Consider the following 14,938-nt stretch of genomic DNA (forward strand, 5'->3'; position numbering starts at 1 on the left):
GAATATATAAAGAACTTTCGAAATTCAATGATAAGAAAAGAAACAATCCTTTTTTTAAAAAAAAAAAGGCAAAAGATTTGAACAGGGACTTCACCAAAGAATAGGTATGGATGGTAAATAAGCACATAAAAAGATGCTCAACATCGTTTATTAGGGAAATGTGAAGTAAAACCACTACATCTATTGGAAAGGTTACAGTTTTATTCATGACAGTCAAAAACTAGAAACAGCAACTCAAATGTTCATCAACAGTATAGTGCTTTTCAAAATGTGGTCTATAAAGGAATAATAATCAGTAGTTTAAAAAAAAAGAGGAATGAATTATTGATGCATGCAAAAACATGGATGAGGGACTTCCCTGGTGGCACAGTGGTTAAGAACCCACCTGCCAATGCAGGGGACATGGATTCAAGCCCTGGTCCAGGAAGATCCCACATGACGTGGAGCAATTAAGCCCGTGTGCCACAACTACTGAGCCTGTGCTCTAGAGCCCGTGAGCCACAACTACTGAACCCACGTGCCACAACTACTGAAGCCCACGCGCCTAGAGCCCGTGCTCCGCAACAAGAGAAGCCACTGCACCGCAACAAAGAGTAGCCCCCGCCCGCCGCAACTAGAGAAAGCCCACGTGCAGCAATGAACAAACACAGCCAAAAATAATAAATAAAATAAATAAATTTATTTAAAAAATGGATGAATCTCAAAGTAATTTTTCCAAGTGAAAGAAGCCAGTCAAAAATGAGATTTATATAAAAATAATTTATATAGAACTCTAGGAGACACAAAAAATTTTTTAAAAACATTTAAAAAATGTTTGATGATCTATGGAATGGTATTAAGCAGTCAAACACACATGTATTTGAAGTCTGAGAAGAAGAGGAAAGAGAGAGAATGGGGCAGAAGAATATCTGAAGAAATAATGGCTGAAGATTTCCACATCTGATCAAAAACACCACCCCAAAGATATAGGAAGCCTGGCAAAGATAAATACAAAACCCCACAGCTGGATATCACAGTCAAACTGCTAAAAACCAAAGAGAAAGAGAAAAAATTTAAACCAGCCAGAAAACCACATCACACTACCGGCAGGGAAACAATGCTTTGAGTGACCACTAACTCTTCATCTGAAACAATGGAGGCCACAGATCATGGAATGATCTCTTTGAAGTGTGGAAAGAATAAAACCGTTTACCTGGAATTCAACAGTCAGTGGAAATACCTTTCAAAAGTGAAGGCAAAATAAGGACTCTCACATTTTGCAGATGAAGAAATTGAGGCACAGAGAGGTCGGGCAATTTGCCCAAGCCACACAGCCAGAAAGGGCCTCAGCTGAGATTTGAACCTCAGGGTTGCCTGATCTTACTGCTCTGGGGTTCTGAGAACTTTATTCCATCCTCAGATTGCCAGCTGCTTAACATTATCCCCATCTCCTAGATGGGCAAACTGAGGCCAAAATGGGACAAGCAGTTTGCCTGAGGTCCACAGGAGTCAGCAGGAGAAGCAAGGTGTGTTATTTCATTTCATCTTCCTACTACCTTCTGGTGTACCTTCAGGACTCTTTTGGGAGTAAAAGTGGGTACCACCAGTAATTATTTTGGGGCAAGAGACATAAGCCAGGATGGATGGGTGTCCTACTTTACAGAGGCTCAGAGGGAAGAGGCATCTGGCCCTAAGGTCCTCCCAAGTTCACAGCTGAGCTGTGACATCACATGTTACTGATTGCTCACGATGACCATGGGCAGCGTGGATCAGCATCCCCATTTCCCAGCTGGGTAACCTGAGGTGCCTCACCTGGTCGAACTTGCGCTGCTTCTTCTCCAGCGCGCTCACAAGCTGCCGCTGCTGTTCCAGGTCCACCGTGGCATCGTCCAGCTCTTGCTGCAGCCGCCGGCGGCCCCGCTCCAGCCTCTCCACCACTTCTGTCTTTTCTGCCAGGCGCTGGGTCAGGGCCTCAACCTCTCGGGTGGCCCGGCGCCGTGCCTCCTCCCCTGCCTCCAGTGCCCCCGCCTCTTCTTCCTGGCGCCGCCGCCACTCTGAGAGCTGGGGTTGGGGAGGAGAGAGAGGGAGGGTGTCACTCATGGCTGCGATCCAGGTGTGAGTTGGTGGGGCCCCATTTCCCAGATGAGGAGACTGAGACCTGAAGGGGGAAATAATTCACTTCATTGGGCACTTCTGCCTCATGAGTAGGGATGAGGTTGTGAGTTCCATGAGCCCCAGCTCCTCCAGGAGATTAAAATGGTTCCCACCAGGGCCCAGAAGATGGATCAGACCCAGGCTCTGTCCTGGGGAACCCCCAGTCTGGTGGGGGAGACTGAACATCACAGCCAGGGTGATGGAGGCTAAGGTAAAAGAAATATGAGACCCATGGGAGTCCACAGGAGGGGTTCAAAAATCTATTTAGAACATTCAAGAGAGAATTCCTGGAGGAGGGGGCATTTGTGATGGATCTTGAAGTATGCATAGGAGTTTTCCAGTTAAAGAAAGATATTTGCAAGCATACATTCATCACTCATTCATTCAACAGGCATTTCTCAAGGTCTCCTATATGTCAGGCTCTATGTTGGCCTATGCTGGGGATCCAGAGCTAACTCTGATGGGGTCCCACTTTCAAGGTGCTCCCAGTCTGATGGGGGGACTCATGGGCAAAGACAGTTCCAGCCAGGGTGACTGGAGTGGGGACAAAGGAGAAAGAAGGGTTGTGGGAGCCCAGAGCCGAATGGTCAGGGTTTTCCCAGAACAGGAGAGGCTGATGCTAAGTCCTGAAAAATGAAAAGGGTGCTCCCAAGAGAAGTGAAAAAAGAGATGAGAGATGAATACAGCTAAACATGAAGGAAGGCCCAGAGAGTGCAGGGCCTCTGACACCCAGCTGAGAGGCATGGGTTTTGTCTGGGGGGAGCTGGGGAGCCATGGGAGGTCTGTGAGCTAGGGAAGGGCAGGGTCAACTCAGGGTGTAGAAAGACCATGTGAAGTATGAGCTGGAAGGGGAGAGACTAGGGGCAGGGAGGTTTGAAGGGAGGCTGAGATGAGGATCCAGGTGACTGGGGCTGTGGGGACAGAGAGTAGGGAATGAAACAGAGAGTTGGGGACAGGAGGGATGGGGGTCTGCACCTACAGGCTCTGGGGCTGCGGGAGAGACAGAGGCGGGTATGGCTTGAAAGGGTCTGGCCTATGATATGCTGGGCAACGGGGCCACCCCGGAGCAGGGGAACCCAGGAGGAACAGGTTGGGAGACTGGGCATCCCTTTGAGATCTCCCTGCGGGGCTGTTCACCTGGGCCTGCGCAGCCTGCAGCTCACGGCCCGCCCGCTCCCTGGCAGCTGCCTCCTCATCCAGCTGCTCCCGCAGCCCTGCCGCCTCCGCCTCCAGGGCTCGGGCCCGGGACCCCAGGGTCAGCTTCGCTCTGGTCTCCTCCTGCAGCAGCTCCTGAAGATGGATGGGAGAATGGATGTTACGTGTGGGCAGGAGCGTGGGGAGGCCTGGGGGGAGCCCGGTGGTGAGAGGTGGGCTGGGATCACCTGGGCGTCGTGGAGCTGGGCCTCCATGCTGGTCAGCTCCTTGCTCAGCCTGATGGCTTTGGACTCGGCCTCGCTCAGTGCTCCAGACACAATCTCGAGTTCAGCCTGCAGGGAAGGGACATCTTCTAATGGCGGCTTCCAGCCAGCCAACCCCTCTGCTTCTCTGCCTCTAATCCCTACCACCACTGCTGGTGAGGATGCACCAGCATGGAAGGTGCAGCTGCCATGGAAACCAGTCTAGCAGCTCCTTAAAATGGTTCAATGCAGAGTTTCCATACAGCCCAGCAATTCCACTCCTAGGTGTGTACCCAGGAGAAATGAAAAGAAGTCTAGGCAAAAACTTGTACAGGGGTGTTCACGACAGCATTATTCGCAATTGCTGAAAAGCAGAAATAACCCAAATGTCCATCCACGGATGATTGGATAAACAAAATGTGGTCTATCCAGACAATGGAATATTATTTGGCCATGAAAAGGAATGAAGTACTGACACATACTACAACATGGATGAACCTTGAAAACATTATGCTAAATGAAAGAAGCCAGACACAAAAGGACAAATATTGTATGATTCCATTTCTATGAAATGCCCAGAATAGGAAGTCTAGAGAGACAAAAGAAGGGGATTAGTGGTTGCCGGGGCAGGGGGTGGGACTGGGGGATGATGGCTGCACAGTACAGGATTTCTTTCTGGGCTGATGAAAATGTCCTAAAATTAGGTTACGGTGATGACTGTACAACTCTATGAATATACTAAAAACGATTGAATTGTACATTTTATTTTATTATTTTTTAAAATATTCATTTATTTATTTTGGCTGTGCTGGGTGTTAGTTGTGGCACGTGGGCTCTTAGTTGTGGCATGTGGGATCTAGTTCCCTGACCAGGGGTCAAACCCAGGCCGCCTGCATTGGGAGCACAGAGTCTTACCACTGGACCACCAGGGAAGTCTCAAATTGTACATTTTAAATGGGTGAATTATACGGTATGTGAGTTATATTACAATAGAGCTGTTCCCCTGGCATGCAAATCACCACCACAATGATCCTGGGTGCAGCTCCTGGTCTGTAGCGTTCCTTCGCTGTAGGAATTGGGCAGCAGCTTACCACTTTCTCCCCCCTGGACTGTTGCCTCCATGGGGTAGGACCTCATCTGCTTTGTTCCCTGCTGTGTCCTCAGGGCTCAAAACAGGGCCTGGCACACAGTAGGTGCTCAGAAAATGTTGGGTGAGTGCCTCCAGCACATGTGTATTACCCTGAAATTTCTTCTCTACCTTTTTGAGGTTCACTTAACAAACAAGGTTGGGTTCAAATTCTGGCTGGTAAGAAAATTTATCTGAAAACTTGGAAATAAGAAAAGGCAGTGGTCAGGCATCCTTTAGAAAGGACAGGACTGGGACTTCCCTGGTGGCGCAGTGGTTAACACCTGCCAACGCAGGGGACATGGGTTCGAGCCCTGGTCCGGGAAGATCCCACATGCCGCAGAGCAACTAAGCCTGTGCACTACAACTACTGAGCCTGTGCTCTAGAGCCCGCGAGCCACAACTACTGAGCCCGTGTGCCACAACTACTGAAGCCTGTGTGCCTAGAGCTCGTGCTCTGCAACAAGAGAAGCCACCGCAATGAGAAGCCTGCGCACCGCAACGAAGAGTAGCCCCTGCTCACAGCAACTAGAGAAAGCATGCGTGCAGCAACGAAGACCCAACGCGGCCAAAAATCAATCAATCAATCAATAAATCACTTTGTTGTACACTTGAAACTAACACATTGTAAATCAACTACACTTCTATAAAGCTTACATTTGATTGCCCTTTGGGACATTAACCGGTTTTGTCTCTGACTGCGCCATTTCGTTCTGGCATTCTCTCTTTTGCTGACTACACACACACAAATTTGTTGTTGTTTCTCTCCTTGAACATCTTTGACATTCTGCTGGATCCCTCATTAATGCTTTTTTTTTTTAATATTTATGTTTTTATTGAAGTATAATTGATTTACAATGTTGTGTTAGTTTCAGGGGTACAGCTAAGTGATTCAGTTATACATACATTATACACATATTCTTTTTCAGATTCTTTTCTCATATAGGTTATTACAAAATATTGAGTATAGTTCCCGGTGTTATACAGTAGGTCCTTGTAGTTCATGTATTTTATATATATTACTGTGTATATATTACTCCCAAATTCCTAATTTACCCCTCCCCTGCAACTTTCCCCTTTGGTAACCATAAGTTTGTTTTCTATGTCTGTGAGTCTGTTTCTGTTTTGTAAATAAGTTCATTTGTATCATTTTTTTAGATTCCACATATAAACGATATCATATGATATTTGTCTTTGTCTGACCTACTTCACTTAGTATGATAATCTCTAGGTCCATCCATGTTGCTGGAAATGGCATTATTTCATTCTTTTTTATGGTTCATTAATGCTTTAAATAAATCTTTGACATGGGCTTATTATGTCTTTGTATGACAGTCATGCTTTGAACTTCTGAAAATGATATTTTGAGCTGACCTTGGTACCTCCTGGCTGTGTGACCTGGGCAAGTGATTCCTATCTTTAAAAAAAAAAAAAAATTATTTACTTATTTATTTGGCTGTGCCAGGTCTTAGTTATGGCACGCAGGATCTTCGCTGTGGCATGAGGGATCTTTTAGTTGAGGAATGCATGCGGGATCTAGTTCCCTGACCAGGGATTAAACCCGGGCCCCCTGCATTGGGATCATGGAGTCTTAACCACTGGACCACCAGGGAAGTGCCTGATTCCTATCTTTTTGGTGCTCAGTTTTTCTCATCTGTGAAATGGGGATGATAACAGGACCTACCTCCCAGGGCTGCTTTGAAGAGTCAATGAAATAATGAACGTAAAGTGACTAGCTCAGTGCCTGGCATATACCTGTGCTCAATATATAGGTACATCTGACAATTTTTGAGAGCCTACTGAGAGCCCAGGAACTATTCTAAAAGCTTTCCAAGTTTAGGCTTGCTGGATTCACACACCGACCCTATGAGGTAGATACTATTATTAGTCTAAGTTTACATAAAGGGAAGTCGAGGCACAGAGAGGTTAGGCAATTTGCCTAAGATCACACAGCTACAAGTGGTGGAACTGAGATTTTAGCCCAGGCAGAATGGCTCTAGAGCTGCCCTGTCCAATATGGTAGCCACTAGCCTTGGGTGGCTATTTAACTTTAAAGTAATTAAAATTAAATAAAATGAAAATCCAGCTCCTCAGTTGTACTCCTCACATGCCAGGTGGATAGTGCAGTTACAGAACATTTCCATCACTGAAGAAAGTTCTACTGACCAGTGCAACCTAGAACTCCTGCTATCAGCCACCAGACTCTACTCTTGGTGTCACTTTTATTTCTGTAATACGTAAAGTGCTTAGGAGAATGAGCGCTACATAGCTTAATTCCATGGGGGCAGCCCCTAGCTGTCCCCCCAAATCCCTTCTCCCCTGGTCCCACTGTGACAGGCTGTTAGGTAGGCCCATGGCTGCCAGCTAGAAACTATATTTCCCAGTCTCCTTTGCAGCTAGCTGTGGTCATGTGATTATGTTATGGCCAATGGAATGCAAGCAAAGTGATATATGCAAATTCCATCCCATCCTCTTTTCCCCTTCCTAAGCTGGAGCACACAGGTGCCCACAATCCAGATTTAACTCTGAAGGTGAGGTCAATGCCCTCAGGGATAATGGAGTGACCTCAGGGAGCATAAGTGTCCCGCCAGCCTCCACTGCTTACTCTGAGCCTATTTCCTGAGACGGAAGACACATGTCTTTTATTCAAGCTGATGAACTCTGGAGTCTCTTTGTTATATCGACTGACCTTTCACCTTAACTATACACTCTTTTAATCCTGAAATTGAAAACGGTAACAGTGTTTTCCCCGCCTTGGGGTTGGGGAATTAAAAGTCATTCTTACCCTGTTTCTGCTTCTTTGTATTCCCAGTAATAAACAGGTATTGGTCGCTTAGTTAAAAAACATAATAAAAATTTAAAAACCCACATTTTTTCTAACAGTCATAGTATGATATTGTCCTGACACAGGTCCAAGTATTCACGCTGGGTTTTTCTAATCAGACCATGGATTATTTAAGACCAGAAGATAAGAGGGTGGAGGGTGGGCGCTGTGGCAGGGTTAAGAGATACAGGATCAGTCATGCCTGGGTTCACGCTTTGGCTCTGAGGGACCCAAGACAATCAACTTCACCTCCCTGGGCCTCAGTTTCCTTGTGTGTAAAATGGGAACAGTATTAGCACTTCCCTCAAAGAAGCATTAGGAGGAGCCTTTGGCAAAATACCCAGGATGTTTGGTGCATAGTAATCACTCACCAAATACTAGCTATTAATGTGTGATTGTGTTGGAAAAGTTGGAAAGGACAGTAGGGTTGATGTGGACCAAACTGAAGTCCAGAGAGGGCAGGCATCTCACCCAAAGCCACACAGCAGAGACCACCCCCTACCTAGCCGCCCCACTCACCTGGGCTCGCTGCAGCTTCTCAGTAGCCTCTGCTCGTGCCCGCTCCCCATCGCCAGCCCGGCCCTGCACCTCCTGCAACTGTGACTCCAGGCGACGCCTCCGTTGCTCACCCTCCTGACGCGCGGTCTGCAGGTTGCTTAGCTCCGTCCGTAGCTCAGACACTTCAGCCTCCAGAGCCAACCGGGTCTTCTCCCATGTACCTTTGCTCTGGTGGGGGAGAGAGACAGCAATGATTTTATGATTCCCTTTCTCTACCAGACCAGGCACATGAACGCCCCAAGTCCTTTGTACTGTCTATTCCCTCTGGAACTCCTCACTGTTCCTTAAAGACCCAGGCACATTCCTGCCTCAGGGCCTTTGCACTGGCTGTTCCCTCTGCCTGGAACATGTTTCCCTGTGATGCCAGGATGGCTCACCCATCACCTCCCTCAGTTTTTTACTCAGATGTCATCTTTTCACTGAATCTCTCCAAGGCCTCTCTATTTCAAATCACAACACGCCCCCGCCTGGCCGTTAGCACTCTGAAACCCCTTTCCTGTTCATCATCTTCCCGTAGCGCTTATGACCCCGCTATATATTATGAATGTGTTTAGATCGTTTACTCTCTGCCTTGCCTGCTAAAACGTGAGCTCCACGACGGAAGTGGGTATTGGTTGCTTGGCTCACAGCTGGGGCCCCCAGTACCAACCCGGGAATATACTACATATTCAATTAACATCTGCTGAATGCAAGATGGATCAGGGACATGGATACGTGAGGAGAAAAATGGGCTGGCCTAGAACCAGCCAGAGGTACCTCCTCCAACCCAGCATCCTGCTTCCCCTCCCCATGGCTCCCCAGACACTCCTCCCCCACCTCAACCCACCCTCCGGGCTTGCTCCAGCTGCTCTGCCAGCTCTCCCAGTGCCTGGCCATGGCGCTGCCGCAGCTCCTGCACCGCCACCTCATGAACGCGCGTTTCCTCCTCCAGAGCCTTCTTCAACTCTGTCACCTCCTGTTCTCTCTTGGACCTTTTATTGGGGAAGGGGAAGGGAACAGAATTTCAGAATAGAGGAAGGCTGGGACTTTGAGGGAGCCCCTGACTGCTGGTTGTGCCTCCTTTTATTCTTTCCCTCCAAGGATGGGGACCTCACTCTACATTCCCCAAGGGATCTGGGCAGTGATGCTGCAGAAGAAGGGTGGCTTTAAGGGTGAGCTCCTACGCATCTTTCGAAACCCTATTCAAAAGGCCCCTTCTCAAAGAAGTCTTTTTGGACTCCCTCCCATAGAGTGATACAAGGGCCCTCTCTGATCATCCATGATGCCCTGTCGTACTGCATTAAAGCTCACTTTGTTCTGCACTGTGTCTGTCTTTGCCCGAATCTGCCTACCCCTGGACTGGGAGTTCCTGAGGGCAATGCCCGAGTCTTGACTCGTCTCTGTCCCCAGCGTGGCCCACGCTGGGCCCAGAGCCAGTGTCCAATAAACAACTGTTGAAAGACTAAACAACTGTGTAGATGGAGAGCTTGGACCCACATCCTTTTCCCTGCCCCGCCCCCAGCCCCCATGTGCCCCGCCTGTGCCAGCTGCAGGCCACCCAGCCTCACCGGAGCTCCTGCTGCGCGTTGGTGGAGTCCAGCGTGTCCTCCAGCTCGCTCCGCAGCGCCTCCAGCTCCTCACCCAGGTCCCGGCGCTGCTTCTCTGCCTTGGCCCTGGCTGCGCGCTCAGCCTCCAGGTCCTCCTGGGCCTCGGCCAGCCCCGCTTGTGCTTCCCGTAGGGATTTGAGCAGCTGGGCCCGGGCCCCGCCCTCATCCTCTGCCCTGGGGGTGGACGAGGACCAGGGGGTTGGTATAGGGGCAGGCAGGGGGTGGGGACGATTTCTAGGGGTTGGAGGGGCCAGACACGGCCAGTCCCCGGTTAAAAGCCCAGCTCTGCCCTTGGGCATGTGTCTCCAGTACTCAGAGCCTCAGCTTTCTTAGCTGTAAAATGGGGATGACACCACCAGTAATCACAGGGACACTCATTAAGTTCCTGCCACTTGAGAGCACTTCATCATTTTGTGTAACGTTCATGCCAAATGAGGAAACCGGGGCCCAGAGCGGGAAAGTACTTGCCCTGGTCACACGGTCAGTGGGTGGCTGACCCCAGAGTCCCTCCTCATAACCCCTATGGGATCGACCTCTTGCAAAGAGAAGCTGAATGGAGCAGCAGCGTGGACTCTGGGTTAAATGGCTCAGGGAGGTGGTCCAGTGGTTAGGACTCTGCACTTCCACTGCAGGGGGGTGTGGGTTCGATCCCTGGTCTGGGAACTAAGATTTCACAAGCCGTGCGGCAGCGGCCAAAAAAAAAAAAAAAAGAAAGGAAAAGAAAAGAAAAAACAAACAAACAAAAAAACCCTGTAAGAATGGTTCAGGGAGATGCACAGGTGCCCTGCTTGGCCACCTGCCCTGGCAAGTGACAGCTTCTCTGAACTGCAGGCTCCTGGTCTGTGAGAAAGCGTGACTGCCCCCCTTCACAGGGCTACCGCGAGGATGGCAATGTAGCGCCGAAGGCTACATGTTATATGATTCCACTGACGTGAAAGAGTAAGAATTGGCAAATCCTATGTGGACAGAAAGCAAATTGGTGGTTGCCAGGGGTTGAGGGGAGAGGGGAAACTGGAAGTGACTGCTTAATAGGATTTTTTTTTTGAGGTGATGAAAATGTTCTGAATAGAGGTAGTGGTTGCACAACATCGCAAACATACCAAATGCCACTGAACTGTATGCTTTAAAATGGTTAAGTTTTTTTTCTTTTTGGCTGTGCCACGCATCTTGCAGGATCCCAGTGAAAGCACGGCAGTGAAAGCACGGAGTCCTAATCGCTAGACCACCAGGGAACTCCCTAAAATCGTTAATTTTGTTATGTGGATTTCACCTCAATACAAAAGAAAACGGAAAAAAAATAACAACAGCAATAACGGAAGGTAGGAACAGACACACGCAGCATCTAATGAGGGCTTAGGGTATGCCAAGCAAGTTCTCAGCCCTTTCTCATTTAATCCCTACACTAATCCTAGGAGAGTTTCTATAATCATGCCCTTTTTCCAGATAGAGAGACTGAGGCTCGAGAGGTGATGTCACCCAGGTGAGGTCACATGGCCAAAAAGGGGAGGAGCCAGGATTTGAACCCAGAAGTCAGGCTGGAGGGTGCGTGTTCTTAACCCCCCTCCACCAACCCCGTGTCCCATCGATTCTCAGATGCATGTTTTCCCCACATTGTAACCTCTTTGAAATCAAGCTGCACCCGTACACAAGGGCACCTCAGGTCGCATGGAGCGCAGTGGGTGAAAAGCATTTGAAACACTGCGCATCGTATCTGGGACACAGTAAGTGCTCAATAACTGTGAATGACTGTAAGTATGATGATTATGATTCCTAAGATGGCCAGACCACCTATCCAATCACAGCGGATTCTGGGCTGTTTGGTTTTGAGAGGCTGGGGTTGTGGGAGAAGAAGAAATAGCATTTCCTTGCCTCTGTGCAAGAAACTGTGTAAGTCACCAGACACGTAGGGCCCGGTTTCAGTTTTCCCTTAACCAGGTGGGCTTGGAACTCTGTGTCCATCTTACAGAAGGGGACACGGAGGCTCAGAGTGGGTGTGCACGGCTGCTGAGCGGCTCGGCCGAGCTCTGTACCTGCGGGAGGGTCTCGCCGGGCGCCCCCAACGCTGGCAGGGGGCGCCCCCGTGCTGTGCACCCCACCCGGCCCAACCCGCACCTGGCCAAGGCGACCTGCAGCTCCTCCTCCTTGCGGCCCAGCTGGGCCCGCAGCTCCTCCGCCCGCTGCTGCTGTTCCACCATCTGCTCCTGCAGCTCTGAGCCCTCCACGTCCAGCCGCCGCTTCAGCTTCTCCAGCTCCTGGCGGCTCTTCTCCTCCTTCCGGAGGCGATCTGGAGGCGGGAGGTGGGGGGGTGGGGCATGCACAAGGGAGCCAGACCCACACACCCAGGGAGACCCACGGCCCCGCAGTCAGGCTGAGCTCAGCGTCTCTTTCCACCCCTCCCGCTCTTTCCCAGCTTCCCCATCCCTGGGATCGCCCACTGGTCCCCAGACCCCCAGATGCCTTCTCCCCTCCGCCCCCCCAGGGACAGCCCCTGCTCCTGCTTGCTGGCTCTCTCTGCCCTGCCCTTTCCTCCCTGCCTCCCCGGCCTCCTCCTGTGCTCTCTCCCTTCTGTTTCTGCTTCTGAGTCCACAGCAAGGGACAGAGATAAAAAAAAGTGTCTGAAACAGCTAGTGGGACCGTCAGATTGAGAGAGTGACCCAAGACACTCAGGAGAGAGTGAGAGAATTGGATGGAGAGAGACAGAAACAACTTAAGAGCTGGGAGGACACCTAACCTGTCCCGAGTCTTCTTTCCTGCCCCCATTTAACAGATATGACCACTGAGGCCCCACAGCACATGAAGGTCACCCGAGGTACCCCCTGACCCCGCTGGAGTGTGCACGGGCCCCCACTGGGGGGCAGGTGCTCACCCTCCATGTCTGCAATCGTGGCCTCGTATTTGAGTCGAAGCTTATTGAGGCTCTTGACTTTCTCCTCCTCCTCAGCTGCCTGGGATGAGAACTCGGCCAGACGCTCCTCCAGCAGCTTCCGCTCCTGAGGGTGGTAGGAGGTGGGGGTGGGGCGTCAGGGGCCCGACCCTCATCTTTGATATCATTCTCATCTGCGTTTCTGCTTATCTCCATCCTTCCCTGACCTTTCCTGCTCCCACCCCCTTCCCTCCTTTTGCATTCTTTAGGGTCTAGGGACCCGTCCCACCGGCACCGGGTTCACGCCTGTTAACTGTGGAGACTCCCACTATTTGAAGGACACTCCCATTCATTAACCCATTGGCCCAAAGATGGATACTGAGGTTGATTCAAATCAATTGCTATTATAAACAACACTGCAGTGAACATCTTTGCACATGTGCTGCACTTACGGGTGAGTTCTGGAGCCTTGTGACTACTACAGGTCCAGCTCATGGACCAGCAGCATCAGCACCAAATGGGAGCTTGCAAGGAATGGCATCTCAGGTTCCACCCGAGACGTGCTGAATCAGAATCTGCATTTTAACAAGTTCTCCATATAATTCCTGGGCACGGTGGAGTTTGAGAAGCACTGGCCTGGAGCAGCTCTTTTCTTTTTTCTTTCTGTTTATTATTTTTATTTATTATTTTGTTTTTTAATTTATTTCTGAGCAGCACTTTTCAAACTGTCAGTGGTTTTGGAAATCAAGGCAGTGGGTCAGCACTACCTCAAAAAGGAACAAATAGAACAGAGTAGAAGAGAAGAGCCACTGCATCCAAGGAATGTTGCAAAAAACTGTGCATCCTTGAGCTCTCAACTCAGGCACCATCGCCTCCAGGAAGCCTGCCCTGACTACCCCTAGCACAAGTCAGGCCACCCCACTTCCATGGTTTTCTGTTCTTTTCTGACAGTTTATAATTAGTTCATGATGTGTGGTTATGTTGATTTCCTGGGGTGACTCATCTAGCTTCTCTCTCCCCCCATGCCCCTGTGAGGACAGAAATGGTTTTCTAGTTAGTTAAATGCCATATCCCCTGTGCCTAGTCCAGTCCTGGCTGTGCCAGGTTAAAGATGGTGGCAGACTCTTCACCATGTCCCCAGCCAGAGGCAGAGTCTAATTCCCCAACCCTTGAATCTAGACTGAGTCTGCTTTAAGCTCAGTGGTCTGCAGACCACAGCCTGCAGGCCAAATATAGCCCACTGCTTGTGTTTATAAATAAAGTTTTATTGGGACACAGCCACGCCCATTTGATCACAGACCACCTGTGGCTGCATTCATGCTACAATGGCAGAATTGAGTGGTTGTCACAGAAACGGAGTGGCCTGCCAAGGCCCGAATATTTACTATCTGGCCTTCTAGAGAAAATGTTTGCCAACACCTGATCTATAGAATTCAAGGGAAGTGATGCCGTGTCAGTTCCAGCCTTAAGCCTTTCAGAGACCTGCCCACTTCCACTTCTTTTTCTGGGAGCCCTGAGCTGCCAGGTGAGAAACCCAGGCTCTCCCGTGGGCAGAGAGGTCACACAAAAGAGCACCTGGACACCAGCCCTCCAGCGCCCGCCACTACGTCATCGCGACTGCCTAAGGGGACCACAGTCCAGCCCACCCACACAACGATGGGATGTAATGAAACGGGGGTTGTTTTCAGCGATGCGGCTTTGGGGTGTCGGATGATCCAGAGATAGATAATGACACATAATAGCTGCTCAATAAATGCCAGCTTGAGTGAAGCTGTGACAGAGACGCAAGGAGATGGAAAGGGTTCAAAGGAGACACAGCCAAGACCGAGAGTTTGAAGACCCCTAGAGGTGGGGCAAGCTGGGGGGGATGCAGAGAAGGACCTGTGCTCACCAGTGAGCCCACTCCCCCTGCCCTTGGGGCTCACAGCCCACCCACCTTGCTCAGCTTGGCGTTCTGATCTTCCAAGAGTAACAGATCCTCCCCAAACTTTTTCAGCTTTGCCTCCGTCGTCACTTTCTCCAGCTGCAGCTTCTGCCGGGCCCCTTCCTCAGCCTCGAGGTGGGTCTCCAGCTCCTGCAATGGGGAGAAGGCAGGGTTGAGGACCCAGCCGCTGGGGACTGGAGTGTGATGGGAAGGATGGGTGGAGGGGATGGTTCACGGATCTCCGGGGCTCCTTGCTCAGACAGGTCCACAGTCTGGGTGGGGCTGGGAAGGATCCAAGGCTTACTTTTCATTCATTGGGTCAATAAACACTGATTGAGTGCCTGGTGGGGGCCAGGCACTGTTTGAGGTATTAGGATAGATAAAAATCTTTGTCTATCACATTGAAATCACATTCTTGTATGTGTGTGTGAAGATTATAAACAATAAACATCATAAATAAACATATCACAGAGATGGGCACTGTCCACTACGGCAGTCACCAGGCACGCGGGGCGATCTGTGGTGTG

General features: G+C 50.0%; 1 protein-coding gene across 6 annotated transcripts in view; it reads right to left on the reverse strand.

The window, feature by feature from the left end:
- The window catches only part of MYH14 (myosin heavy chain 14), a 91,111-nt gene that overhangs the window by 21,653 nt on the left and 54,520 nt on the right, over window positions 1-14,938 (reverse strand). For all 6 annotated transcript variants that reach the window (XM_067718938.1, XM_067718936.1, XM_067718937.1 and 3 more), the window contains 9 exons: window positions 14,424-14,561; window positions 12,491-12,614; window positions 11,737-11,908; window positions 9,586-9,798; window positions 8,865-9,009; window positions 8,000-8,206; window positions 3,516-3,620; window positions 3,271-3,423; window positions 1,792-2,040 (listed from right to left, as the gene is read on the reverse strand). In XM_067718938.1, coding sequence (XP_067575039.1) covers window positions 1,792-2,040; window positions 3,271-3,423; window positions 3,516-3,620; window positions 8,000-8,206; window positions 8,865-9,009; window positions 9,586-9,798; window positions 11,737-11,908; window positions 12,491-12,614; window positions 14,424-14,561 — 1,506 coding nt within the window. The remainder of the gene's footprint in view (window positions 1-1,791; window positions 2,041-3,270; window positions 3,424-3,515; window positions 3,621-7,999; window positions 8,207-8,864; window positions 9,010-9,585; window positions 9,799-11,736; window positions 11,909-12,490; window positions 12,615-14,423; window positions 14,562-14,938) is intronic.

This window comes from Pseudorca crassidens, chromosome 20 (assembly GCF_039906515.1).
Source record: "Pseudorca crassidens isolate mPseCra1 chromosome 20, mPseCra1.hap1, whole genome shotgun sequence".
In the NCBI taxonomy this organism is placed as follows: Eukaryota; Metazoa; Chordata; class Mammalia; order Artiodactyla; family Delphinidae; genus Pseudorca; species Pseudorca crassidens.